Genomic DNA, 27278 nt, shown 5'->3' with positions numbered 1-27278 from the left:
AGCCATTTCTAAAACTTCACGTTCTGAAATTCAGACTTCCAGTAAAGTTATGTCCTTCACCTAATGTCTCTGAACCCAGGGTATAGTCGGAACAAGCACACTGATAGTGGTGTGGCAACAGACATTCTAAGAATCTCACTGGTTTCTCTAATAACTCTTTTCCTGTTCCAAGATCCAATGCTGCCTTCAGTAACCATGTGACTAGGTCACTCTGATCAAGTGTGTAACTTCTGTCTCCTCTCTCTTCAAGAGTGCTTGTCTGTGCATGTTTTCAACTGATCTACCTCTTTCAAAATTGTGTTTATATTTTTCATTTGTTTTAGAAAACTGTCTTAGTTAGGGTTTTACCGCTGCAAACAGACACCATGCCCAAGGCAACTCTTATAAAGGACAACATTTAACATTTAACCAGATGGCTTACAGGTTCAGAGGTTCAATCCATCATCATCAAGGTGGGGGCATGGCAGTGTCCAGGCAGGCATGGTGCAGGAGGAGCTGAGGCTGCTAGGAAAATACTGACTTCCAGGCAGCTACTCTAACAAGGCTACACTTCCTAATAGTGCCACTCCCTGGACCAAGCATATATAAACCATCACATTCTACTCTCTGGCCCCCATAGGCTTGTTCATGAGTCTAGGGGGCCATACCTAGCCATAGCATAATTTAAAAAATATATTTAGTCCAACTTCTAAAGCCCCATGGTCTATAGCAGTAGCAACAATGTTAAAAGTCCAAAGTTCAAAGTCTCCTGAGATTCATCCAATCAGGTAACTATAATCCCCAAAGCAAGACAGGAAACCAGCCGGACAAACTTCAAACTCTGCATTTTCAACTTATTTTTCATCTCTGTTGACTCCAACACACTTCTCTCTCCTGGGCTGGTTCCACTCCCTGTTAGCAGCTTTCCTCAGCAGACAGCCCATGGCTCTGGCATCTGAAACATCTTGGGGTCTCCAGGGCAACTTCAACTTCACAGCTTCTTGTTCCAGTAGTCTAGGATCCACTCATGGTCTTCTGGGCTCCTCCAAAGGGCTTGGGTCACATCTCCACCTCTGCCCTCTGCAGCACTCTAGGCTCTGGTTGACTCCACTCCACTGCTGCTGCTCTTGGTGATCACCCAACTATAGCCTCATGGGGTGTTCCCTATGATCAGCTGACTGAGGAAGACAAGACTAGGACCTAGTTTACTGGCAGCTATGCACGTTATGCAGGCACCACTCAGAAGTGGGCAGATGTATTACAACCCCTTTCCAGGACAACTCTGAAAGATACAGGTGAAAGAAAACCTTCACAGTGGGCAGAACTTTGGGCAGTACACATAACATTACAGTTTGTTTGAACAAATAAATGGCCAGATTTATAATTATTCACTGATTCATGGGCTGTAGTCAATGGATTGGCTGGATGGTCAAGGCCTTGGAAAGATCATGATTGGAAAATTGGTAAGAAAGACATCTGGGAAAGAAGTTTGTAGACAGATCTCTCCAAATGGGCAAAGGCCATGAAGATATTTGTGTCTCATATAAATGCTCGCCAAAAAGTTTCTTCAGCTGAGGAGGAGTTCAATAATCAAGTGGATAAGATGATCTATTCTATGGACAGCCAACCTCTTTCCCCAGCCATCCCTGTCAATGCTCAATAGGTACATGAACAAAGTGGCCCTGGTGGCCAAGATGGAGGTTATGCTTGCGCTCAACATCATGGACTTCCACTCACCAAGGCTGACCTGGCTACAGCTGCTGTGAACTAACACTGAGCCTCAGATATGGTACCATTCTTGGTGGCAGGTTGTCTACATTGGACCATTTTCTCCATGGAGAGGACGTTTTGTTCTTACTAGAATAAATACTTACCCTGTTTATGGATTTGCCTTTCCTGCACATAACGCTTCTGCCAAAACTACCATCCCTGGACTTACAGAATGCCTTATCCACCATCATGGTATTCCACATAGTATTGCTTCTGACCAAGAAACTCATTTCACAGCCAGGGAAGTGTGACAGCGGGCCCACGATCATGGAATCCACTGGTCTTACCATGTTCCCCACCACCCTGAAGCAGCTGGTCTGATAGAAATATGGAATGGCCTTTTGAAGACACAGTTAGAACACCAATTAGGTGGCAGCAGCATGGAGGGTTGGGGCAGAGTTCTTCAGAAGACAGTATATGCTTTGAATCAGCATCTGACATATGGTACAGTTTTTCCCATAGCCAGGACCCATGGGTCCAGGAATCAAGGGGTGGAACAGGGGATAGTTCCACTCACTATTACTCCTAATGACCCTCTAGGTAAGTTTCTGTTTCCTGTCCCCACAACCCTAGGTTCTGGTGGCCTAGAAATTTTGGATCCAGAGGGGCAAGTGTTCCTGTTTTGTTTGCAGATTGACATACTTTTTAGTGAGCATAAAAACTGCATTCAAGGAACAAGCAGTCTTATGACCTTTAAACTCCTCCTTTAGAGGACCAATAAATGCAAGCCATTTGTTTTGAAAAACATTTAGAAGCACAGCCAGCCTGTGGGCATCAGGATGACTAGCTCCCCCATGTAACAGCCCTCCTTTCCACACACCATCTACACAAAGGACAACTTAAACTGAGCTCCTGAACCCTATTGCCAGACTACTCAATGACCACAGGGGCGAGTGAGCAGAGCCAGGTTTTGTTTGTTTGTTTGTTTGTTTGTAATCCAGCTGGACGTAATCTTCAGCCACTAAAAATCAGCAAGCATATGTTAGAAACATCCAGAAGCAAATTAGCATAACAGGGAAACATCAGAATGTCTCAAAAAGGAAGAAAAAAATCTTTTAAATATAATCCACAAAAATATGACTAAGATCCCCTAAAACCAAAATCTTTCCATTTCATGTTCCTTCAAATTATTGTGAAGCACATAAAATATAGCACTTGGTTGTATAAAACCAAAACCACCTTGTTTTCCATCCTCAAACAGAATGTGCAAACTGATTGGATCCTACTTATACTCAATTTTGCAATAAGCTTATATAAACATTTTATGCCTATTAATATAAGAAAAATACACAATAAAGTAATGCAATACCACAAGGGACTATATCCACTGTTCAGTGAACAGAGGGTGACCATGCCCAGAACAAAGAGCAGAAAATGACACTTCACTTGGTGGCCCTTTTCCAAGATACCTTTTAATTTCTTGTAGGGAGAACTTCAGTCACCAAGACCTCTTACTCAGTCCAATTTAGAGAATAAGACTGGATCCTGGCTTTAATCCAAGCCTGGTCTTCTAAATATCAGAGACTAGGAAAATAGGTTTGAAGAAGTTTTTCTTTGCTCCCTTCTATGTAAAAGGAGAATTTAGAGATAGCCAAATGCCTGCCATCCCCTCCCCCCTGGGGATGATGGTGGAAGAGACACAAGCACCTGCCTGGTGCTACTATGATGAGCAGTATGTGGTAGAGAAGATGGGAGAGCGAGCTAAGCCAAGCAGTGTGCTGAAGAGAGATATGGAACTGGGGAAGCTACAGTTGTGAGGAACAGTTGGGATGTGAGGAGGGGTCATGGTGACGTCTGGGCCTGTGCTGATGGCTGTGGCCTGTGTTGCCACCGAAGGCCATTCAGATGTCAGTGGTCTGGGTTGCAGCCTGGTGATGTCTGAGCACCCTGTTGAGCTGGTCACATCCCTTGCCTGCATTGGGAGAGCACCTCACCTGGGCAGCATGGGAGAGGTGGCTCTGGTGCACTGGTCCAGGATAGCTAACTAGGCCTGACGGGTTGAGTGTGAGAGAGCTGTCCCTGCCCCTCCCTGCACAGCACAGTAGAGCTGGCCCTGGTGGCAGGTATAAACTGGCACCTCCATCCCCCACTCCCAACACCTGTAGCAGGTGGGTGAACTGGCTCTGCCGTGGCTTAGGTGCTGGAGAGTTGCTCAGTCCCTCATCACCTGCAGCAGAAGGGAGAGCTTGCCCAAACCCTCGCCTAGGCAGAGCTGGAGAGCTGGTCCTGGTGGCATGGGCTTAAGAAAGCTGGTGGGCTGACCAAGTCAGCTACCACTGAGGCTTAGATCCAGGGCTTTGGATCTAACTACCTCATTTGTGAACTGCAGGAGCACGTGAAGGGGCCAGTCCTTCAGATCTAAAGTTGCAGGATCTCCATGACATGAGGTAACAACAGGATTATCAGATAGGAGTCTCAGTGAGGATCTGGTATTGAATTGTAGCAGAAGCCAGAGGCCTTGAACCAGACCAATAACTCACTGCAAGTGAGGCTGCTTGGGCAAAGGGTGTACTGTGGGGCACACTGTAGCATCCTTGGTGAGGTGTTTGTGTATGTTTGTGTGGGGTGCTGTTTTGTTTTCTTTTGAGAGGAAGGTTGCAAAGGCACAGGTGGATATGGAGGAAGGGAAGATAAGGAGGACTGGGATACATGATGTGAAAAGAACCACAAAGAACCAAACAAAATGAAAAGATAAAAGGAGAATTTCTCATGAAAGAAGAAACATCTCTCTACTTTGGCTGCTCATACTCTGCCCTAGTCTAGGAAAGTTACAGTTTTGTGACGTGTTACAAAACTCTTGGTTCTTGGAAAATGAAAATGCAAGAAGATTAGAAAGTGATGGAAGCTCACTCCCCTCCTGCAGCCGGCTGCCATGCCTGCTGTCTTACACTGTAGGAGTGTATCGGGAAAGTGAGATCTGATTGGCTCCTATGGACATGTTGTAAGAAAGCAGACTGGCACATACGAGCACACACTGAAGAATAAATGACAGCCTTCCTAGAGAGGAAGGATGGTAAACGACACTTGTAAAATTTCTTCGATGGACACAGTAGCTAATTCTATGAGGAACGTTCTGCTGGGTCTGTGTTTTGGGAAGCCAAGGTCTCACTGTGTAGCCCCCACTGGCTGTGAGCTCCAGATCCTCCTGCCTTATCTTCCAAGTGCTGGGTTTACAGGCGTGTGCTGCCACGTCTGCTTAGGTGACTTCTGTAGCCAGTCATATGGATGAAGACTGCATATGAACGTCATGCGAAAGTCTACCTCTTCAGGCTTAACCCAACGAGGCATTAAGACTAGCTAGCTCACTGGGCTGAATCCCAGGACCCACTGACATTTACTGACACATAGTACTCATTGCCCATGAGATCATTTTAATGCTCCCAATAACCTACAAGTTAGGAATGTGAACCCAGGGCTGTAGAGGCACTCAAGTTTTTATTTGTGGCTGCTATTCTATCAGGCTGGTATCTTGCTATCTAGTAAATATTAAGTGCAATATATTTGGGCCAGAAGGTTTATGGGACGAATGGACAAAGAGGTTCTTGATTTAAAAAGTATGTTTTCAGCTCAAAGATTCAATGACTGATGGCTTCAGCATTTAAGTGGCATAGTGCAGTTGAAGAGGGAGAGGAGATTTAAAAAAGGCCCGTAAGTAGCAGGCACGTGGAGTCTGTCAATCTGCTTTACGCACTGCTTTACAGAAACTGTTCCTAGTTAGGGCACTGTTCCTTCATTCTGCAAGTAGCAACAGCACTGTGAATGAATGCTGTCCTGCTCCAGCTCGCACAGTCTCACCGTGCTACACTAACATAGCTGGTCTAGGGGCCCAGCCAGGGTATGAAAGAGTATCTCATATATTTCCATTCATCAAGTCCTGCCAGGCTTGCTGTGCCAGTAATCTCTCTAGCACATAGCCCGCTCACATCTGTGGACAGGAGGACAGTTTGCTGTGGCACAGGCAGAACTCAATACTTTCACAAAAGCACTGCATGGAGCAGGGTTGACTTGGCATTTAGTTTTGTAGCACTTTAGTTTCCCATAGTTTCAGGGCTGGGACACCTACAGCACACCCATTTCACAGACCACTAGACTAACAGATGTCATCATTAGGATGCAGGAAGGCTGCTAGGAAAATGTCTCTGGCACTTAATTACTAGGGCTGGAACCTTTCTTCCACAGTAACCTTTTGTGCAATGAATTTCGAGTCACCTGATAGCAATTTTGTTGTCTTAAAGGCCCCCTTTCTTCTCTCAAAACATACTGATCTGATGTGATCATGTGTGAAGTCTGTATCAGTTGTTTTTAATCCAGATACAACCAAATTTAGAGAAATTGAAACAGAAAGCAACTGCTTCACCACACCCTGGCATCATATAGGACAGGCAAGTGTCACTATTATGGACTATGATAAAATATATCACTTGAGGCCAAAATCATTCTGGCAAAGAAATTAGATTAACTTCAGAATCTGGTAACTAAATTTGATTGAAAGAACTAAGCTAATATTGGTAGAGAAAAGGTTTGAAGGTAGATTTACACGGGGCATTATAATGATGGTAAGAGTTTCTTACATAAAAGAAACAGTCTTATGAGGATTTCCCAAGAGAATCCTATTTATACAATTAACAATACTTTTGCTAAAACAAAAAGGCTTTCCATTATTATATATGGGTACACGTGGGCTGTGTAAAATACAAGAGCTGTGCAGCACACGGTAAACAGAAAGCAATGATGTTAAACAGGCCACATCCTTGAACTCATCGTTAATAAACGTCTCTCCCACATTCAGCTACCCCGGCTGCTGGAAGCCTGTTTTCTTCAAGCACTTCAAACACCGAAATCCAGGGACATTTATTATTTTAATCCATTACAGGCAGTGCTTGATTTAACTTTATTGGTTGTGGTGGTGGTAGTGGTTATAAGTGGGGGTGCAGCAATGTTCTTTTACACATCGTTTCAAAGGGGCTTAATTATATTTTATAGTTTAGACCAGGAATTTTGTTTGTTTTTTGTCTAACAAGGTTCAAATAGAGTTCAGGTCAGTGATGAATCAGAAGAAAAAGTCAGAGATGGTTATCTTCCTGCTGTGAGCTCATCCCCCTCTAGAAGGCTGGGCAGGTACATCATGTTCCCCACTGCACAGGACACTGCTCTGACAGCTCCATTCTGAGGCTCATTAGAAAGCTGTCATTTTGCATGCATCCTTGAATACACTGGAGATTCAATATAGCAGTTATCTTCTACTTATCTGAACTTACTATACTCTGAGTTTTAAAAGATCCCTGTTGGGCAGATTTGGAGACTACACCAGCACTAAGACACAAAATGTACTTGACAAATGATAAGCCTTTTATAGACATAGCCTTTTATCAGAGAACAAATGTATATCACAGAATCAAAGATGTGGACCTCATTGTTTCAACAAAATAAATGACTTCTATATAAGCATGTCCAAATAGCAAAAAAATCAACTAGTTTTTAAATATACTAAATGTTCATATTCATTCCCCCATTCCCCCCACCCCTTGTGTGTGTGTATGCGTGTGTGTGTGTGTGTGTGTGTGTGTGTGTGTGTGTGTGTAGACCGTTTTCTGGGCGGGTGAGATGAGGCAGTGTAATGGCACTGGCTGTGCATGCTGATGATTTGATTCTGATCCCCAGAATCTCTGTGCAGATAGAACATTAGAAGTAAGTCCACAGAATTGTCTTCTGGCCTACACAAGTGCTGTGGCATATGTGTAAACCTCCCCCCCACACACACATCATACACACCAACATAAAATTTACCTTTCTTGAGGATTGATACTGTTCATTATTGTCTAAAAATAGTTTGTCTACTCACACATTATAATGATCTCAGTAAAGAAATTTAAATGTTGGGTCTCATATAGTTAGGTTTTATTTTTCATCATATTAGAGAAATAATATGAAGTATTATAGGGAAAATTATAATAGTTTTTACTAGTTTTTATTTTATTTTAAAGTTTAGGACCTCCCACTTTCGGAGGAATGCTTCAATAGTTTCCCAGAATGTGCAGAGAACCAGCCTCATATATAAAAATAAGTAGTCATGAGTAATTTCAGGGTGAAGAGAGGCAATACTAGCTATCAGTAGCGACTTTGAACCTCATTATTGAGTAACAGGAGGGAATCTGCCTGGGATTAATAGTGGTGCCCAGTCCAGGGACGAGGAGCTATTGTGTTTCATGGACTCTAGGCCATCTGTTGTGCCTGCCTACATTTTACTTCTGCAAAATCATAAACGTACCTCTACCTCAGGGACTATAGAAAGGCATTAGAATTCTTCTGCTTTTCATTATCACTAGATTCAGTAACTCATTTCATTGTCAAGATAATCCCCTTTTATTCTTTTTTGTGCTTGCCAGGTACTCCAAAATGACAAATAAAACCCCAGATGTTACAGACCAGTGAGCATTCCACTTTTCCTTGAGTGTTGGGTTTAAGCTACTTGGGACAGAGTGTCAAAAACGTCAGGGCCTTGATGCCCATATCCAGTATTCATTAAGGATTATTGGTGGTTTGTATAACTGTCAACTAGCTTATATTTATGCTTCCATCCTCAGTGGACCCTTAAAAGCTAAATTTTTCCTGTCTTTAACTGTCAAGAAATTAATTTCTCATCGTGCTAACATGCATCTCTGAAGCATCCAAAGAAGGCAGACTTCCCTCAGGGATCTCGGCACAGCAGGAAGTGCAGCACCACTTTGCACCAATGACCTGGTTTCACTTGCAGAGCATGAAAGGAGAGCTAGCTTCTGTTATGTTAAATGTTTTGCTGGTCCTGAATGTGGTGAACATGAGGGAGGCATTCTAATTTCATGGAGAAAAATGGCTATACTGCCTTTCTCTTATTTTGTTTATATACAAAATTAAGTACAGCTCACTGCCTGGGAGAAAAGTCCTCAGTCTCCATGGCCAGAGTCTTGTCAATGGCTTCCCAATTCTAAGAGCCAACCAGCTGGTTCAGGTTCTTCCCCTGTGGTATCAAGGTACTTCAAGGTACATCCTCTTTTCTTTGTCGTTTCCTCTTGCTGAGAAAGAGCAAGGCAACCTCAGGACAATGATTTCACAGCTCTCAACTGTGTGCTCTCGTCTGCGGAAATCTAAGGAAATCTAAGGCGTGCCATCCTAATAGAGCCATAAATTACTCTGACAGGGGAGCTCAGTCCCCACCCTCCTGTGGAAAGAGACTGTCAGTTCAGAATTTATAACTACATACTTCGAGTGTCTTCAACATGACATGCTTCAAACAGCAAAAGGGAACCGCACTGTGTGCCCGCGTTAGGGGAAGTGGCAACTTTTAAAGAACATACTACACTAGGAGTTAGATTTAACAGGTATCAGCAAAATACTGTCGACTTTAAAATATTTCAGAACACAAGATACAATTTCTAACTTCGATTGCTGTTACAGGCAGAGCACTCGTAAGATTTCCTGTGAGATTACAGGCATCACCTCTACAATCAGACTGTAAGGGCAATTTCATCAAGCCACGTGGGAGAACGTGAGCATCTAGCAGAGGGGTTAGTTCTATGAGTCATGGCTGCACAAGCGTCTGCAGAGTGGAGTAACAGAGACTCAAGTCCCTTGAAACACTCAGAGTTTAGGAGTGTTTTATTTTATCCTGCAAAATGAAGTTGGGAATTCTTTTAACAAGCTCAGTTAATTTCTACTATATCATTTTTTAAATGAATAAAGTGAATATGAAAGCTCTCTAGGTTGCACAAATGTATCAGGGATTGGGGGAAACATTAGCTATTATTATTCTCCTTCCCCACATACTTTCCATAGGTTTCTAACAGCTTAGATGATAAAAAAAAAGTCATTAGGCAAATTCATTTTTTTGATCCCTTTGACAAGTAAGGGAACATGCCTACAGCACATTCCCAATTGTGTTTCTCTAGGAATTACTTAGCACATAGGATTCCTCTAGAATTACAAATCTATTTCAGCTCCTAAATTAAAATTCATCTGGAAAGGACTGCTTTTCCCTGTTTATATAACATTGTCACATAAAGAGTGTTAAAAAAATATTTCTCTAAAAATAGCCTACGTAAGTTAGGGATTAGCAGAGCTCTGTTGCTAGGCCATTCCTTTGTAGTTTTTTCCATGATGTTCTTGCACAGTGTTTTTGACTGTGTTTATTAAAGTCAGCACATCAAAAAGGATCAAAGAGAAAGTGAGGGAGAACCGAAGAAACCCCAAGTGTGTTGTCTCATTGGGGAGCTATGCAGATTTGGATAAACAAGTGCGAATTGTTGAGGGTTTAATGAAAAAATTTTGACAATTATTTTATCTTGCGTCCTTCTATAGGACGCCATGTGCACAGCAGATGCTATGCTGTGTGTAGAACCATTCCTCTCTGTTTAATAGCCCGTCTGAGATGACTACTTTGTCACTGTGCTCAATTTGGTCCAGCAAATAATTTGAGAAGTGCAGCTGCTGCAGATGCTCACAATAGTGACAGAAACTGTAAAATCAAAGACTAGGGGAAGTATTTCTGCATTAGAGTCAACATATAAAAACCTGACAGTCATTCCTTTGAGCTCAAAGATATACCATAAAAATTGGGTTGAATACAGAACACCACTGCTTGAAAACTACAAAAAGAAATATGGCTGCTGGGAAGGAGGGAGGGTGTGTGTGTGTGTGTGTGTGTGTGTGTGAGAGAGAGAGAGAGAGAGAGAGAGAGAGAGACAGAGAGAGAGAGAGAGAGAGAGAGAGAGAGAGAGAGAGAGAGAGAGAGAGAGAATTTTGTTACTTATCAAGACTACTAAACTGTCAGGTATGGTGGCACACCTTTAATCCTAGCACCAAGGAGGCAGAGGCAGGCAGATGTCTAAATCTGGGGCAAGCCTGGTCTACACAGTGAGTTCCAGGACAGTCAGAGCTACATGGTGAGATCCTATCTCAAAATAAGCAAAATTCAAACCAAACCAAACCAAACCAAACAAACCCAAAGTATGCATGTTTGTATGTATTTCAAATTAACTGAAAAACATGCAATTTGAAGACATTCAACTATATAGTGAACTCAGTATTAAATGATAAATTACTGTTTTCTTTTAAATACAGTTACAACTTTTTTTTTCAAAGTATGTCCTGATCCTGGTGTGAAGGCCAAGTTTAGAGCTAGCCTGGAATCCAGAAAAAGATCCTATCTCCCCCAACTAAAAACAAAACCAAGAAGAGCTATGCAGTAATCTCTCAATTACAGCTTCCCTAGATGCCAGCCTTTAGCCACAACTAGACTCTGCTCCAACCTTATCTCACTTACACACAATACATTTTGTTATAGTTTCATTGTATCTTTTTAAATTAAATTACTAACTTCAATTTTGATTTAATGTGACTCTAAAAAACTATTTTAAAATGTTTGCTGGATACTGCCCAACAGAGTTATATCAAGTATATTTTGGTCAAGAGGAATGTTTCTATTTTGGTGCTTAACAAGATAAAAGACCATAACTATAAAAGAAGAGGGTTATGTAGTTTTTCTAATATAAAAGGGAAAATTACAAAAAATAGACCATTTGTCTAGCTAAATAAAGTGTTCAGTTGTATCATAACAAAAACAATTATGAAGGGTAAATATCTTCAAAAATGAATTTAGAGGGAATGCCAATGAGATTGGAGCAGGCTTGCATGCAGTGGACTATAGCATGTTCTTCTATTTGGGGCATAACTTTTTCCTGCTCTCATGAAGGGACAGCATTTAGGAAGGTGTGAGGGTGGGCATGGAGGACCTGGTGCTGTATTATCTAGTGTTTGAGAATCTTTCATGTCCCTCAGACCCTTCATTTTTCATTCCTAACTTTAAAAACAAAAAAGGAAGAAAAAAAAAGTTTTTAGTTGGCTTGATTACATATTTCAGTCAGTGAGGAAGAAAGACACCATCTATACTTTGGCCTAATGTTATTACTGCACAACTATAAAAATTAAAATAAAACAAAAAAAAATCTCCTAAACTACTGTGCTCAAACTGGCTCTCTAGAACTAAATTACAATTAGTCTCTGGCTGCCACTTCGTTACTTTCTGGTATACAGCCTAGGGACTGACATATCTAGCCCAAAAGCAGTCCACAACCCTCCTCTACACAAGGCCATACAAAAGGACATGGCTCTCATGGGACTGTGGGAAAACATGTGGTTTCCTCTTGAGACTTCTGCTTCAGAGTGACACTTCTGCATTTGCCTCTCAGCTTTCCCAGTAGCAATCTCTGTGACTGAAACCGTCATTTCCTGCCTGTATTGACTTTTCTCCTCACATACCTTGTGCCCACCCTTTCTGATTCAGTGTGGAAAAGCACATAACTTAGTCATAGTAGCAGTGGAGAAAAATGGAGATGTCACTGCCAGTTAGCTCCATGCTCCTCTCCAGTTTTCAGCAGCTAGGCCCTTTGGGTGGGCTGTGCACAGAAGCACAGCCTTTCCCGGCCAGGTGTTCTTGCCTGACAACACATCTCAGTGATATTCTCCCAGACTTCAGCTTCGGCTTGGAACTTTGTAGAGCACCATGGCAATCTTTCTTTTGAAAATCAGTTCCCAGTGATGCAATGTATTAGAATCACCTGCAAGGCTTACCAAGTACAGATGACTGGACTCTGTACTGAGAGTCTGATTCATAAGCTGGTGGGGGTCTAGTACGTGCATTCCCAGTATGGTCTCAGGTGATCTGATGTGTTTGTTCCACAGATAGCACTGTGAAAAACACTGTTCTAATGCTTCAAAAGTTCAGTTCCTTGTGCTGCCACAGCCATTTCAGCTACAAGGAACCTAGTTCCACAACAGCTGCAGGAATGTGCCTGGAGATGCCACGGACAGAAGCAGTTTACAGCTAGGAAATACCTGGCTCACAGATTTGTTTACACAGACAAACAACCTTAAACAAAATGAAAATAGCCCCAAAACCAACCCAACCCAACCCACCCCAACCCACCCCAACCCAACCCAACCCAACCCAACCCAACTCAACCCAACCCAGCCAATCCAAGCCAAGCCAAGCCAAGCCAAGCCAAGCCAAGCCAAGCCAAGCCAAGCCAAGCCAAGCCAAACCAAATCCAAATTTCTGGAGTAAATTCACAAGCTAGAATTGTTCTCATCTCTAATGACTCTAAATCATTAAAACACTGCATTTCTCACATGCTAACAAATGGTGTTTTCCCCTCCTCCCTCCATTCCACCCCCAACACCCTTTTCATCACTTACCAAATACTTTTTGTGCTGCTTTGACACTAAGGCTTCCATTGAGGTTTGACAGTGATGCTAACACACATGGTTTATGAGGATGTGGGACAGTTTCCATGGAGACCACAATTTGGGTAGTATGGACAGAAACTTTTTGAAAGCAGGAGATGACTCTCCACATGTTTTCTTGAAATGATGTCTTCTGTGCTTCATCACAGTATACTTTGGGCTTTGACAACTTTCCATGGTAGCATTTGGAGACGGGAGGCTCATCCCTATTCAGCATAGAATCTGATGAGGCGGAGGTCTCTGTGCTATGTGCAGAGCTGTGAGCCTTTTTTATCTTCTTTAAAAAATGATTTATCTGATCGAGTTTGGTAAAACTTAAGTTTGCTTTCAAAGGTTTTGATACATCCAAGCTGATGTCGGCTACAAGAAAAAGGAAACATGTGTGACTGGAGCTCCTCGGTTAATCACTAATCAAAGTGCCAGAGCACTGCGTCCTTTTACTTGTCCCTCTTCTCACAGCTGACTGAAAGAACATTCCCAGTGAGCTGCCTACCCACCAGTTCTGCTGGCCACTCATGCAAGGCCCACGCCCCGAAAGGTCGTTTTTACTGTGCTCGGGCTCTGCAGCAAGCTGGAGGAGGTTTTCCAGGGTGGCACCTATCTAAAACTGCCATCTGGTCTCCCAAGGACACAGAGCTCCTCATAGGATCAGAGCAGTGTAAGACAAAATGCCCATCCCAAACATCACGGGTCTCCTCTCCACGTTGCCTCCCTGACCCTTTCTTGCCAAGTTTATGCAAAAGTGCTCATTTCTCCGTTATGAGCTGCTATAAGCGGAGAGATTCTGTGAGTTGCTGAACAGTCTGCACTGATAAACATTGAAGTATATTACTAAACTAAATGTAATGGAAATTTCTTAAAATCTATATCCCCATTCACATGTATCACATGTCAGATGCTGTCAAGCTGGCCTTATCATTTCTGTTTCCATCTGGTGTCACCTGTATGAGCTAGTAAGGACCTGACCCAGTGTCCTGAGGGTACAACCATGCACATCATCTTCTCCAGGAGTGCCAGCGCATCAGTCCGGGAATTACTTTTTAAACACCGTATTGATACATTCACATTCTAAGTTCAAAATATTACTATCACCACAGACAGACAGACACACACAGTCACTCTCAGTGTCACGGAGACACAGGACAGTGACACTTAGGGCTCTCAGCAGTCACTCATTACTTATCCTCCAGCCCTGGCCTCAGACAACATCAAGCTCTGTCTTTGTGTACTTGCTCATTAGGGACACTGCATACAAATAGAACCATGAAACGTTTGATGCTTTGTACTTTGATTCCTTTGTATATCAACATCCTCTTGAGGTGCATCCATGCTAATTTTGATTGTCCTTGATTGGATTTCCCTAATGATTGACTTGTTGAATGCTTTCTCATGTATTTCTTGTCTATTTGTATAAATGCTTAGAAAATGAGTATTTACACTCTGTCCAGTGTGTGAGTGTGAGAGGGGAGGCAGACACACACACACACACACACACACACACACACACACACACACACACAGAGACACACACATATGTGACTGTAGATGGGCAGGCATGCTATGGTTTATGTATGAGATGAGAGAACAGCTCAGTGTCTGCACACATTCTCCACCACATACCCCAGGCTAGCTCACAAAGCTCACAGGGAGTTTCCTGTACTGACTGGAGAACATCAGGATTGAAGATGTGTGCTACTTTGTATGGCTTCATGCAAGCCCTGGGGATCCGAATGCAGGCCCTCATGTTTGTGCAGGAAGCGGTTTACCCTCTGAGCTATCTCTGTACTCCCCAACTCTGCTCATTTTTTTAATTGCAATGTTTTTTTTTAATTGGAAGTTTTTAAAATTCTCTTATCACATGATACATGATTTGCAAATATTTTATTCCATTCAGTTGAACTTTTTTTTTACTTTATTTGACTACTTTTTAGCACAGTATTTTCAGCTTTTCAACACTGAATGTTTTAATTTCTGTGAGGCTTATACTGCTTAATCTAAGATCACAAAGTTTATATGTATGATTCTTTTAAGGGGTTTATAGTTTTCCACTTACATCTAGGTCCATGATCTTCTGTGAATTAATCTTTGTGCCTTGTGTGGGACAGAGTCCACTTCATTCTGCATGTGGATACTCAGTTAATCAGCAACATATGCTGATGAAAGACATTTTTCACTTGCAAAATTTGGAGTTCTACACAAAGTAGTAGGATAAATGTTGTGGGGAAACAGATGGTTCATTTACCTGTTCTGTCCTCACAGCAAGTAACACAGCAAGAATCTGAGAACGACCTTAGCAAATAAAATTAAAGTTGACGAAATTGTGTGCTGCCGCCCCCACCCACTGGCTGCAGCTTCATACCAAGAAATTTGAAGCTAAAGTACTTTTTCTGTACTGATAGTAACAACTTAGTCACGCATCCAGGAGGTTGCCCAGTAAGACCCTCTATGCCAACTGGGCAACATAAGGATCCATTCTTCTCTAACTGAAGAGAGGTCTAACACTCATGGAAGGAAGGCATGAAAGCTGGCAACCATTACCTTGAGATGGACCCCATCCCTCAGCTATCTTTGTGTTCTCAGAACACAGATACAAATTATTCCTAGGTCTAGTTACTTTGTCTAACTTGTCTTTTGAGACATAACTCTTAAGTTATTTCTAGGCCACCTTTTTAGGGGTGCTATTAGCATTTGCAGAGCCTCTCATGGCTGCTTCCAGTGCATTTCACGAGACACTGTGGAGTACTTGCCAGGTATATTGAAACAGAATGGAAATATCCACTGCCTTTGATCTTGTTCATCTATTATAAAGCCTTTCTAAATGATTTCTCTTTTAGGCATTCTTTTAATGCTGAGCCGTACAGTAATTTACCCAGTATTGGTTTTGAGGGTAATGCTGATGGGTATACCTGTAGGGAGCACGGGAAGACTTGAGTGAGTGGAGTCCTGAGGCAATCAATGTGCATTACGATATGGGCATGGTCCTGTGGAGGATTCAAAGCTTCAGACCTGCAGAACCATGCAGACTAGTGCAAAGCTGCTTCCACATAAGGGCCAGGTCAAAGAGGGCTGTGGCGAAGCTCGTCTCAGGAGTTCAAGCATGAGTGTTTGTGAGTAAGGTGTGCACAAACACTAGCAGCTGCAGCCTTTTCTGTCCACATGTGACTGCTTGTCTACAGAGATGACTGACTTTCCCTAATAAACACACTGAGGGTCTAGGTTGAAGTGATAGCAGAACCCCAGACAATCCCAGAGTTACTGCATGTGTCTATAAGTCCTTTTTTATTGATTAAATGTTTTCTTTCATAAAAATACTAGTAAATTAGTAACTGTGAACTTACTTACATTATATATATATATACACACACACACAAACTTTCACATAAAAGCTAAATCTGACAGCTGAATAATGTGTTCATTTTGGGAAAATGTTCTAAAGACATTAAAGTCAAGGGCAATATGATGTCATGCATCATGACTTTTTTTCTCATTTTGCATAAACTCACACTGAAGAACAATCAAAACTGATAATATAAATATTGTTGTATTATTTATAATACAAAATGATCAAAATTATCTATAAACAGACTTTGTTAATGTATAAGCTGCACACCCAGACTGGGCAGATCTACCTAGCTGTTCCCCAGCTAGGTGACTCCTTGCTATTTGTGGTTCCTCCAGGCCACCTGCTTTTACTCCATCTTCCTTCTATCTCCTCTTCCTCTTTCTCCCTCTCCTTCCTCCCTCTCTTTCCCTCTCTAAAACTTTCAGCTCCACCTTTCCCTTCCACTGCCCAATCACAGGCTCTATTTTACCAGTTAAGAAGGGGAGAAGGATCACCAGAAGTCACCAGAGTACTTGATCCACTCCTCATCTCCAAGGCTGCCCCTCTCAGGGAAGCAGAATTAGCATCACAATACAAACACCACCAGGGCAGTCCAGGACACTCACAGTCCTGCCCAAGGGTGTGGCTTATTGACACTCTTTTTCTTCTTTTCTTCTTTATTTAATGATTTTTTTCATTTTTATTGGATATTTTCTTTATCTACATTTCAAATGTTATCCCCCTTCCTGGTTTCCCTTCTGGAAACCCCCTATCCCATCCCCCACCCTTGCCTCCTTAAGGGTGCTCCCCTCCCACCTCCCCACTCCCTCCCACCTCCCTAATCAGGGTTCTAAGGCCCAAGCTGCACAAGCCATGACATTTACCTCTGGCTACAACTCTTTTCTAATGCTTATTCATTTATGATATAGAAAGTTAAGTTCCTTATGAAAGAAGCACAAAAATCTTGCCTTTAAGCTGTAGCTATTGCCAGTCTCACCTTTAAAGATTCAGTTTATAGTACCCGTTCTTCCCAATTGATACTATGTTACAACACTAGGCATTTGCTCAATGTGAATATTGTATTTCTGTTGTGTCTGTCTATTCGCTAATGTTCGAATAATTCTTGGAATTTTCTTTTAGAAGTTCTTTCACAAGGTGAAGCCTGTGTTCCTCTTCAGGGTTCTATAATGTCTGCAGGCTGTCTTTACATGAGTTCTCTGTCACGATAGTTATGAAGACCCCAACTGCACGCTGTCGTCCTTAGTACACTGAATCAGGCCTCCAATGTTATCTAGTGGGGCTGATCTAATTCTCTGTGCTAAGTGTGGCCTACAGTTGGACAACAGTTACCCAGGCACTAGGCTCTCCCCACAAACACAAGAACAACTGGAGTGTAGGTTCTCTTTACAAGTCTCCACATTACTGCTGATCTCAAACAGTATACATATTTTCACAGACAACCACAGGAACCTATCCTAGGCACAACTACAGTACTGTAAGAGACAAAATTCACATTTGTTGTAATTTGTTATGTATCAATAAAAGTATAAATTCCATGTGGCTGTTTACCTACATATGACAATCCATGTCCCAGTGTGTGAACATAAAGTTTCTTGGTCTAGGAAACGTGGTTTCAGCTTGTTTTATCCACTTTGCTCCCCAGAGCGAAGTTATTAAGCATGCCTTGAAGTACATAATGTGCCTTTTCCTTCTGTTGTTTCAAATATTATCTCAGAAACCCAGAGAAAATGGAACCCTGTCTCTTCACTGGAAAGGTTAAAACTATAAAATTTATAGAGACAGCCATTTTGAAGATTCTGAAAACCAAAGGTAAATAAAAGAATAAAAACAAATAAAGAATTCAAGCTGGACGCGGCTGCGCAGTTCTTTATTCCTGGCACTCAGGAGGCAGAGGCAGGCTCTGTGAGTTTGAGGTCAGCCTGGTCTACACAGTGAGTTCCAGGACAGTCATTGCGGTTATACAGAGAAAACCTGTATTGAATCCAAACATTACGAAAGTGGTGCTAAGTATGCTCGTGTACTCTCCCTCCACCTTTGGCTTGGAAAAGCAGGAGCCTCAAATCCAGACATGACTGTCATGGTGCAGACAGAGGGGCGTAATGGAAGGTCTTCTATGGGAAGCTCCTTTCTTTTCTGTGTTCCAGAAAACCAAAGAGAGTCCACTCCTGAAGTGATTTTATGGAATCATTCTTGATGTTAAAAAAGCTGTGACAGGATAAGAAACTCGATCAACATCTCTCAGCACCAGAGACACAAAAGACCACATTCAAGGGCCAGCAAGATGGCTTAGTGGGTAAAGACACCTTCTGTCAAATGTGACAAAGAGAGATGTGACTACTGCAAGTTGTTCTCTGACCTCCAGATGTACATGAGAATGCAACACACACACACACACACACACACACAATTATAAAACATTTTTAAAAATCTATAACCAAGTAAGGTTTATTCTGGAACTGCAAGGTTAGATTAACTAATATAAAATTATTAATATCTTAGAGAGAAAAAGATCAATTGATGAAGAAAAAAATGAAAAAAATCCAATATCTACTCAAAATAAGAACTCCTAAGCAAGACATCAAATGAGAGTAGTATTTTACTCTGATAAATGCCATATACAGTATGTCTTCAGCTAGCATTATAAGAAAGATGAAATTTTTCTCCATGAGATCAGGAATAGGTAAGGGTGTCCATTCTAATTACACATAGCATCATACTGGAATCTACAGCCATCAGGGGAGAAAAAGAAAAGGTATGCAGACTGGGACAGCAAAAAGTAAAACAGTGCTCATCTGCAGATGACATGGCTGCTCTATGCTGAAACCTAACATAAAAAGCTGGGCGTGAGTGTGTGTGCTGATCGATAACCTCCGTCCCGTTCTCAGAGCTCCACACATACATCACAAAGGCTAATAAAATGGGTTTAAATGAGCTTGTGGCTTTGGGAGTACTGCAAACTGAGTCAGATTCCTTCTTCTATACAGTGTCTCCCAACGATCTCAGTGTGGTTTTCAGATTAAGCTTCTACTCCTCCCAGAGTTCTCATGACAATACAGTCCAACACTGATCCTGAACCATAAGTGATGATGAGGTCATGGTGGCCCCTTTTCAGAATCTGAGAATGATGGCATATCATTTCTAAGTGTTAGCAGAATCATAGGGCCACTATTAAATTTATTAGGACCAAAGGATGAGGCAGATGGAAATGAGGAGCTTTAAACCTAAGTTGGCTTAGTAGAACTCAGAGCACAGGTCTCTTGGTGGCATCTTAAATGAGCACAGTCTTTCACACATTGTGATCATATTACAGAATACATTTTAAATGGAGGCTCTTGTTACCAGTACAATTCAAATTCTGATTAATTCAGAAAACAAAAGTTCATATACTAAAAATGTAGCCATTTTGGCACTATTTGACTACACGTGTATCTGAGCTATATTATTGACCTTATTTTACTGAATGACTCTTGAATCTCGGAAATTAAAATAGTTTCCTTAAGCAGATCAAAGGATGGACTATGGTACTGATTAAAAAAATAATAGTACAAAACTGAGAAGGCAAGTATAGCTTCCTTTCTTATGTCTTGTTGGAGACTCCAGGACAGTAGCACTGCATACATGGTCAGCTGGGTCTTGATACAGGGCATGCTTCCTTACACGGAGAATCTCTTAAAGCATCAGTGAAGTCAGAAGCAAGATTCCCCAGAATGTGAAATAGTCTCAGGGCTTGCTTCTGTTTCTTAGTCATCGGTTGTGTCTTCTGAGTAAGAAGTGTGGTTTAATGAGGATTCTGAGTAACTGGCCATCAGCAGTGTCTGACTACGAGAGCTCCTCGCTGTCCCTAAAGCACTGATCTTGTCTCTGTGGCATCCAAGCAGCTCTGTATATGTTAGCTCTTCAATCTCTAGATGATGACGAATTTGGTCTAACAAGTAAACTGCCCTAGTCACGGAGCACAACTGATCCAAGTTTTTAGGGAGCTGAAATCCTAGAGAACAACACATAGCATGAGATAATGGCAACATAGCTTTCCAGAGGAAATAGGGAGGCATTCAAAACACTACAGTTATTCATCTTGAAAATTTATCTTTATATGTAGTGCAACGGTGCTTTTCAGCCACCAGAGTCCCTTGTCCCGGCTCACCATGTAGAGCCACACTGCTTGAAAAATACATGTTACTGTACATGTAGACAATATTCCTGAGACAGCGCTCTTTGGGCACATTGGGCAGATCGGTGGAAAGAAGAAAAGCTGGGTGAAACAAGCATCCAAAGCCCTACTCCTTCCCAAGTATCAGGTCCATGAAGGAACCGGAACCTCACTGCAGAAGAGCAGCGCCATAAACCAACTAGCACACTTGCTGGGGTGTAAGGTCAGCAGTGCATGGGAATTCTTCCAGTGACATCACAGCTGTCATGCTTCTCATTCAACACATTTGTGCTGATAGCCATACTACCAAGCTAGCCAGTGTGTGTGTGTGTCTGTGTGAGTGTGAAAATTAGTGCCTTCATGATGAATATTTTCAGTTTTATAAGGACAAGGAGAATATTTTCAAAAATGGGAAATTATTTTTAAGTGTGCTATGTTCAAACGAAGAAAAATAAAAAGTGAACTATCTACTTTTGCTATTCAGTTGATAAAGTAACCTCATCACTAAAATAAAACCATGGAAGAAACAGACTCAGAAGTGTTTTGATGGAGACACAGCAGGAAATTATCCAGAACAATACTGTACAAGAACTGCAAACATAGCTAGAATCAGCCAGACTGCAAATGTGGCCTTTAGTCCAATTATCAGATTCTTGGACTTGGGAGTTTTGAATTTTTTCATAATCCTTACTGAACCGTAATAAACTGACTATTTTCAAAGTTTAGATTTAAGGAAAATGTAGCAACAGAATGTCCCAGCTGAGTCATCTTGTCTGCAGATCCAGTTTCTTACCAAGCCTGGAACATATTTTGTATCTTTAAGTTACTGAATAAACCTGAGGCTGTCAATTATTACATCCTAATTACCCTTCCAAACTTTCTGAAGTGCTACTAGGAAGCAGATTGATGGAGACTAGCCTGCCACAGAGACCCTGAAGTTATTTCATTGGCTATCATCCTACAACGTGACCTCACAGGGAAAGGGGAAGAATCATATTGCAGTAATGAGAACAGAGAGGGAATTCAAGTCCCAGAGGTGATTCTCCTCAGTTGATGGTAATGCACACCTTGTGGGGGACCAAACACCAACTGGAAAAGTTTCCTGAAAATGGTTCCAGCTATTTTCTCATTTAAAATGTTCAAACTTGACTTGAAGCATTAGTCATCATATTACTTACATTTATGATGTATTATGAAATCTCTTACCAAAACCCCAATGGGTTCAATATGGCTTGTTATACTCAAATCATAACATCCATAAAGGAGAGATTCTTTGCAAGTGTTTCTTCCTTTGGAATTTTATCTGTAAAGGACACTATTTTATTCTAGACAAGTAAAGCTCAGTTGGGAACCAGTGCACTTGGGTGGCTGTGCACACAAGGACAGTGCTGTTCCCAGTCCTACCACAGGGGTTAAGTGCAAAACACAGAACTAACAAATGCATCATCCAGATTAATGTCCTGGATAATGTCAACAAAATCTTTTCAGTAAAATCCACTTTCCTCTTATTACTGGGTCACATACATTCTCACTTAATAATTCAAATTCTGATTTTTGATACGCTATTCAAAAAAAAATATCCTGACAGTGGACAATGGAGCTGTGTAGTCAGAGTAATGAGACCTGATAACAGTGAAATCAGTGTGTTCTCACTGGAGGTAAGACACCAAGGTCTGTAGCAGGGGTAGACCTGAACGCTTCAATAAAAGGCTGGGTATGTTCTGTTCTACATGCTGCTGGCAATCTTCACTTGAATCATCGGTGGTGCTTTCATTGTAATCTGGCATCATCACTATTGTGATAGTTATTTAGTTGTATATTTTTATGACCAAGTGCTGTCTTTTTAGATGCTTCCTTGTCCTACTTCAGACCACGGCATAGAAATTACAATGAGAAGATGATCCCAATGGTTTGTTTTTCCCATGAGTGTAAACTCTAAACTCATGTAGTGAGCATCTCTCCTCAAGGAAGTACCTATATAAAGACATGATTGTTCATTTGGGTTGTCAATCTCATTGGAGGCCTACTGAAACACACTTTTGGGGAGCTTCCATGAGGGTGTTTTTTGGGGAGGTCTAACTGAGGAGTGAGAAGGTGTGTGGAGAACTGCTGTAGATGTGAGCAGCACTTCCCCATGGACAGGGTGGGGGATGGGGTTTGCAGGGAATAAGGAGGGGAAAGAGAAAGTCATAGCCTTCTATTGCTGCTCCTGCTGTCATGCCAGACCTGCCAAACAGACCACACAGCCTGACCACCAGTCAATGTAAACCTCTCCTTCCTGAACTTAGTCTGACAGTGTCAGGTGTTCTGTCCCTGTGGCAAGAAAAGAAACTAATCCAGGGCTAAACATATCACCTACTCTAGCAATGTGAAGTTTTTGTTATCAAGCTGCTTGTGAAAAAAGAACAATCACTGGGCTCAGAATGAGTGCACGGGCCAGGGACTGAGTCCCTAGGGTCAGAGTGAGTGCACAGGCCAGGGACTGAGTCACTGGGGTTAGAGTGAATGCACAGGCCAGGGCACAGAACCAGAGGAAACAAGTAGACTGCAATGGACAGGGCTCTTGGCTTGGGTGGATGGAATTAAGAGCACAAAGGGAGACAGGAAGCATGGATCCCTGAGAGAGTGAGCATAAGGATTCAAAATATCAAGAAAGTCTCCTACTGTCAAATGATGTGATGATCTGAACATCATTAAAAGATATAGGATTAAATTAATACCATGCAATGCCATCAAATTGGTCATCATTGGGATGAGAGAGGCACTTTTGAAATGGATAAGAAAGGAGAATGAATTATTCTGCTTTGTGAGGACAGATACTCCAGAGTAACCAAACAGTAGGCAAGGGACTGTTTCTCTTTACAACAATATGGCAGCTAATAAATATATCAAACAGAAATGTAAGAACTAGGAAACTGGATTTACAACCTCTCAAGAATTTAGACATTGAGGATCAGTGTCTGCAGACATCACACAAAAAGCTCTTTAGATAACATTTGCATCCTGATGGAATGTCACAAAAGCTCCTACAACACTCTTACTTAAACAAGCAAACAGGAATCAAATTAAATAATAAACACATAAACAAAAACCAATTTATATTAGGAACCGCAGAGGAAGGGGCAAAGAGGGCAGGGAGAAGAGAGGTTTGACTTGATAAACAGAGGGAAAGTGGAAGGAGGCCAAGATTCCTGAACCTAGCCGGAGTGGCTAATCTAGGACAAGGTCAGGAACTGTGAAGTGAATGGTAATTCAGAGGCAGGCTGCTCTGAAGCTGCCAAGGAGGGCACAGGGTGACCTGCACAGGGAAGCAGTGAGCACAGCTCAGTCCCCTTCAAAGGACTTGACTAAAAGAGGGATGCATGAGAGATAACAGCTCAGTGATGAGAGCACACAGGAAGCACACCCTCAGCATTAGGAGTTGTAAGGACACCTCAACACCACAGGGAGGGAAGGGAAGAACAAGAGGAAGGGAGAACTGAGGTACACTCATTAGGCAGATGTAGAGGCAGCCTTAGGATTGGACAAGTGAAAACTACAGTGGGACACTTATAAGTTTTCAAATAAAAGAGGTAGCTGGGGTTGCAGCACAAACAAGGCCTGGGGCTGTGCCCCTGGGAAGCTGCAGGATCAGGTAAGTCAGAGGGAGCTGTGTAAGCAGAGGTTAGAATCTGGTGCCTGTTTCTTTTCTTCCTCCTTAGCCTCCACCATGTGCCCAGCCCCTCTGGTTCTTTCTCATAGGGAAATTCTGACACAATGACTGCCCACACTGATGTCAGTGTTGCTGGGCATTATCTCACCATTCCCATAAGCAGTATCTGAACTTCTAAGGCCATTATTGAGCCACTTAGCAGAGAACCACTGTGAGCCCTTCAAGGAGGATTTATACTCCTCTCTCATGTGCATTGCTGATTCGATACAATAAAATTTGGTACTAAAAGCAATTTCTTGAAATAAAAAGGTATAAGGGTTATTCAAAAATCACTTTGCTTCTTCAAGTACATATGCACAATTTTGTTTAACCCTTCTCTTTCCCTGCCTTTCTCCCATCCCCATCCCCATCACAATTATCTGCTTGACACTTTCTGACCCCAGTATTTCCTTTCTCTTCTCTTCTCTTCTCTTCTCTTCTCTTCTCTTCTCTTCTCTTCTCTTCTCTTCTCTCACCTATAACTTACTAGCCCCCTTCTAAAATGCATTCTTTGTTAACCCAAGGAAGAATTATACTAAAAGGAGAGACAACAACAGGTGTGATGTAAGAGAACTGGGAAGAATCAACTAAAAAACTGTATCCCTGCAGGTTAGCCTTCATATAGCTCTAGAGTGCTCTCTTGGTTGCTGGATGAGAAAAGACACCAGTGATCTTACCCAGGCTGAACTGTAGACTATAACAATGACCCATCACATAAACAACGCATATCTACTGTACAGTAGTCAAAAACTGTTTATGGGAATAGTAAACTCTCTCTTGATTAGATTTGAGGTCTGCTTTAGAGGAGGGAATTCATGCCTCATACTACAAACATGGTAAAAACAAAACAAAACAAAACAAAACAAAACAAAACAAACCGAACCATGGCTAGAGAAGTCCGAGGCCCTAGGGTGAACCTATTTATGTGGTTTTGCTAAATGGCCATATTGTCAAACTCGCTTCTAAATATTTATGTTTACATTTATAGATTTGTGCTGCTCTCAACTTGGTTAGCAAAGCTTCTTACAGAGGGTAGTGGGTAAAGCAGAGGCATTATTGTTCAATGTGCTGTAAATAAGCCACTGTGTACGCTCAGCCACAGACTGCAGCGTCACTCAAGCCTCCCCCTTGCTCAGAGACACTAAGACAGGAGGGGTAGAAAGAGTGTAAGAGAAGGTGGGGAGGAGCGCTGTGACACACACGGCCTGACACATGATTATTACACAGAGGGACTCACTGCTCATCACCTAAACAAGATCTCTACATTATCCGAGCGAACATTCTAGCATGAGCCAGGGAAAGTCTCCTGATGCCCATTAAGGAGTGGATGGCAGTTGACAGTTTCTGAGGATAGATTCCCTTTTCCTTTGGTGGGAGCACTGGTAGGTGGCCTATACCCACTGGGCGACTCTAAGCCCCTGCACATACGGTTCCACTGACTGTACACAAAGCTGGGATGGAAGTAAACGGCTTTCAAAAATGAATCTCTCTTGTTAAAAGTCGGCCATAATGGCGATACGGAGGCAGAGGTAGTCAGAGCTCTGATTTCAAGGCTAACCTGGTCTGCACAGTGAGCTCCAGGTCAGCCAGTGATACACAGTGAGACCCTGCATCAAACAAACAAATGAAAAGATCTAGGCCTCATTCACTTTCTATATTTCTTTCAAAACTAGGAATTACAGTTGGAAACTAAGGGTAAAATAATAATAAACGTGCTCCTGCTTTGAAATTGTAGGTCTTTCCTTGACTGGCAGCTTAACATCAAGTTTACAGCTTTGCTCTGAGAAATCATGGAGAAAATAAGCCATGATAATATGCTGAAACTGAAGACTGGAACCCATAAAGCTCAGAAAATGGAAAGATTAAGGCTCTTAGGGTTTTATTAACTGGTTTATGCTTCTTAGATGTACATGTGAGCACTACAGCAGTAACGGAATCCAAGCAGAGCTGGGGCCCAGAGACTGAAGAAAGGGCCTGCTGAAGTAAGTGCCGGGGCACCAGGAAAATTACTCCTGCAGGGCTAAGAGTGGTCGCCACAGTGCGGGGGCACCAGGAGTTCTCGACAGATATCTTACTTAGACTCCACATCCAGAAAGTTTAAAATATCACCGAATGTATCCCACTGAGTAACGGGTTCAGCAACAGCAGAACTTAAGAATAGAGTTCCACTAAGAAAGCTAAAATATGACACACATATATCTATATGCATAGTTATATACATTCATATGCACATTTATACATACAAATATATTTATATACATACACATACACATATTTATACATATATACACACATTTATATTATATATCCACATATGTTCATATACATGCATATATTTATGCATATAAACATTCATATACATATACATTTATTACATATATATTTATATAAATGCATTATATTTATAACATATATACTTATATACACACATATTGTGGATTTAAGCCTTAGCATTTCTACTTTACGTCCATATAAAATCTATCTGAATGGTGCATTACTGTCCCTAAGTGCTATCTTACTACTTTAAAAAACTTAAGTACATATGTTAATTCAAGTCAAATGGGTCTGCAGAAGTGGAATAGTTTAGGATGTGTAAGAAGTTTTAAAAACCAGCAAACAAATTATTAAAGCCAGCAAAACCACAGTATAGAAGAATATAGTATGAGAAAGAGGATTGTGATTTTTGATAGTGAGCCTAAAAACGATCACCATGCTACAATCTGCAGACCCTATGAAGCTAAGTAACAAGGAAGGCTCAAGAGGGGAATGCACAGATCTCCCTGGGAAGGGGAATAGAACAGACTGAATTTGGACTGGGGCCGGTGGGGATGTGAGAACAGGAGGGATCAGGTAGGGCTGGGGGAGGCAGGATGGAAGGAGGCAGGAGAGTACTGGGAGAGACAACTTGAATTAGAGAGTATTGGGGGGTGGTGTGGAAACCTAGTGCACTGGAAACTCCTTGGAATCTATATGGGTGACCCGAGCTAGGATTCCTAGTAATGGGGGATATGGAGCCTAAATTGGCCATCTTCTATAAGTAGGCAAGGCTTCCTTCCAGTGGTGGGATT

General features: G+C 41.9%; 1 protein-coding gene across 13 annotated transcripts in view; it reads right to left on the bottom strand.

The window, feature by feature from the left end:
• Positions 1-27278, bottom strand: part of Vps13b (vacuolar protein sorting 13 homolog B) — a 570082-nt gene that overhangs the window by 158173 nt on the left and 384631 nt on the right. For 12 of the 13 annotated variants that reach the window (XM_087557395.1, XM_087557397.1, XM_087557399.1 and 9 more), the window contains one exon: positions 12979-13386. In XM_087557395.1, the coding sequence (XP_087413521.1) occupies positions 12979-13386 (408 nt within the window). Of the gene's footprint in view, positions 1-12978; positions 13387-18208; positions 18575-27278 lie in introns of those variants that run through there. The other variant, XM_087557402.1, reaches the window with a different exon arrangement.

This window comes from Rattus norvegicus, chromosome 7 (assembly GCF_021556685.1).
Source record: "Rattus norvegicus strain SHRSP/BbbUtx chromosome 7, alternate assembly SHRSP_T2T, whole genome shotgun sequence".
NCBI classification, from domain to species: domain Eukaryota; kingdom Metazoa; phylum Chordata; class Mammalia; order Rodentia; family Muridae; genus Rattus; species Rattus norvegicus.
This window is presented reverse-complemented; position numbering and strand designations above follow the sequence as displayed.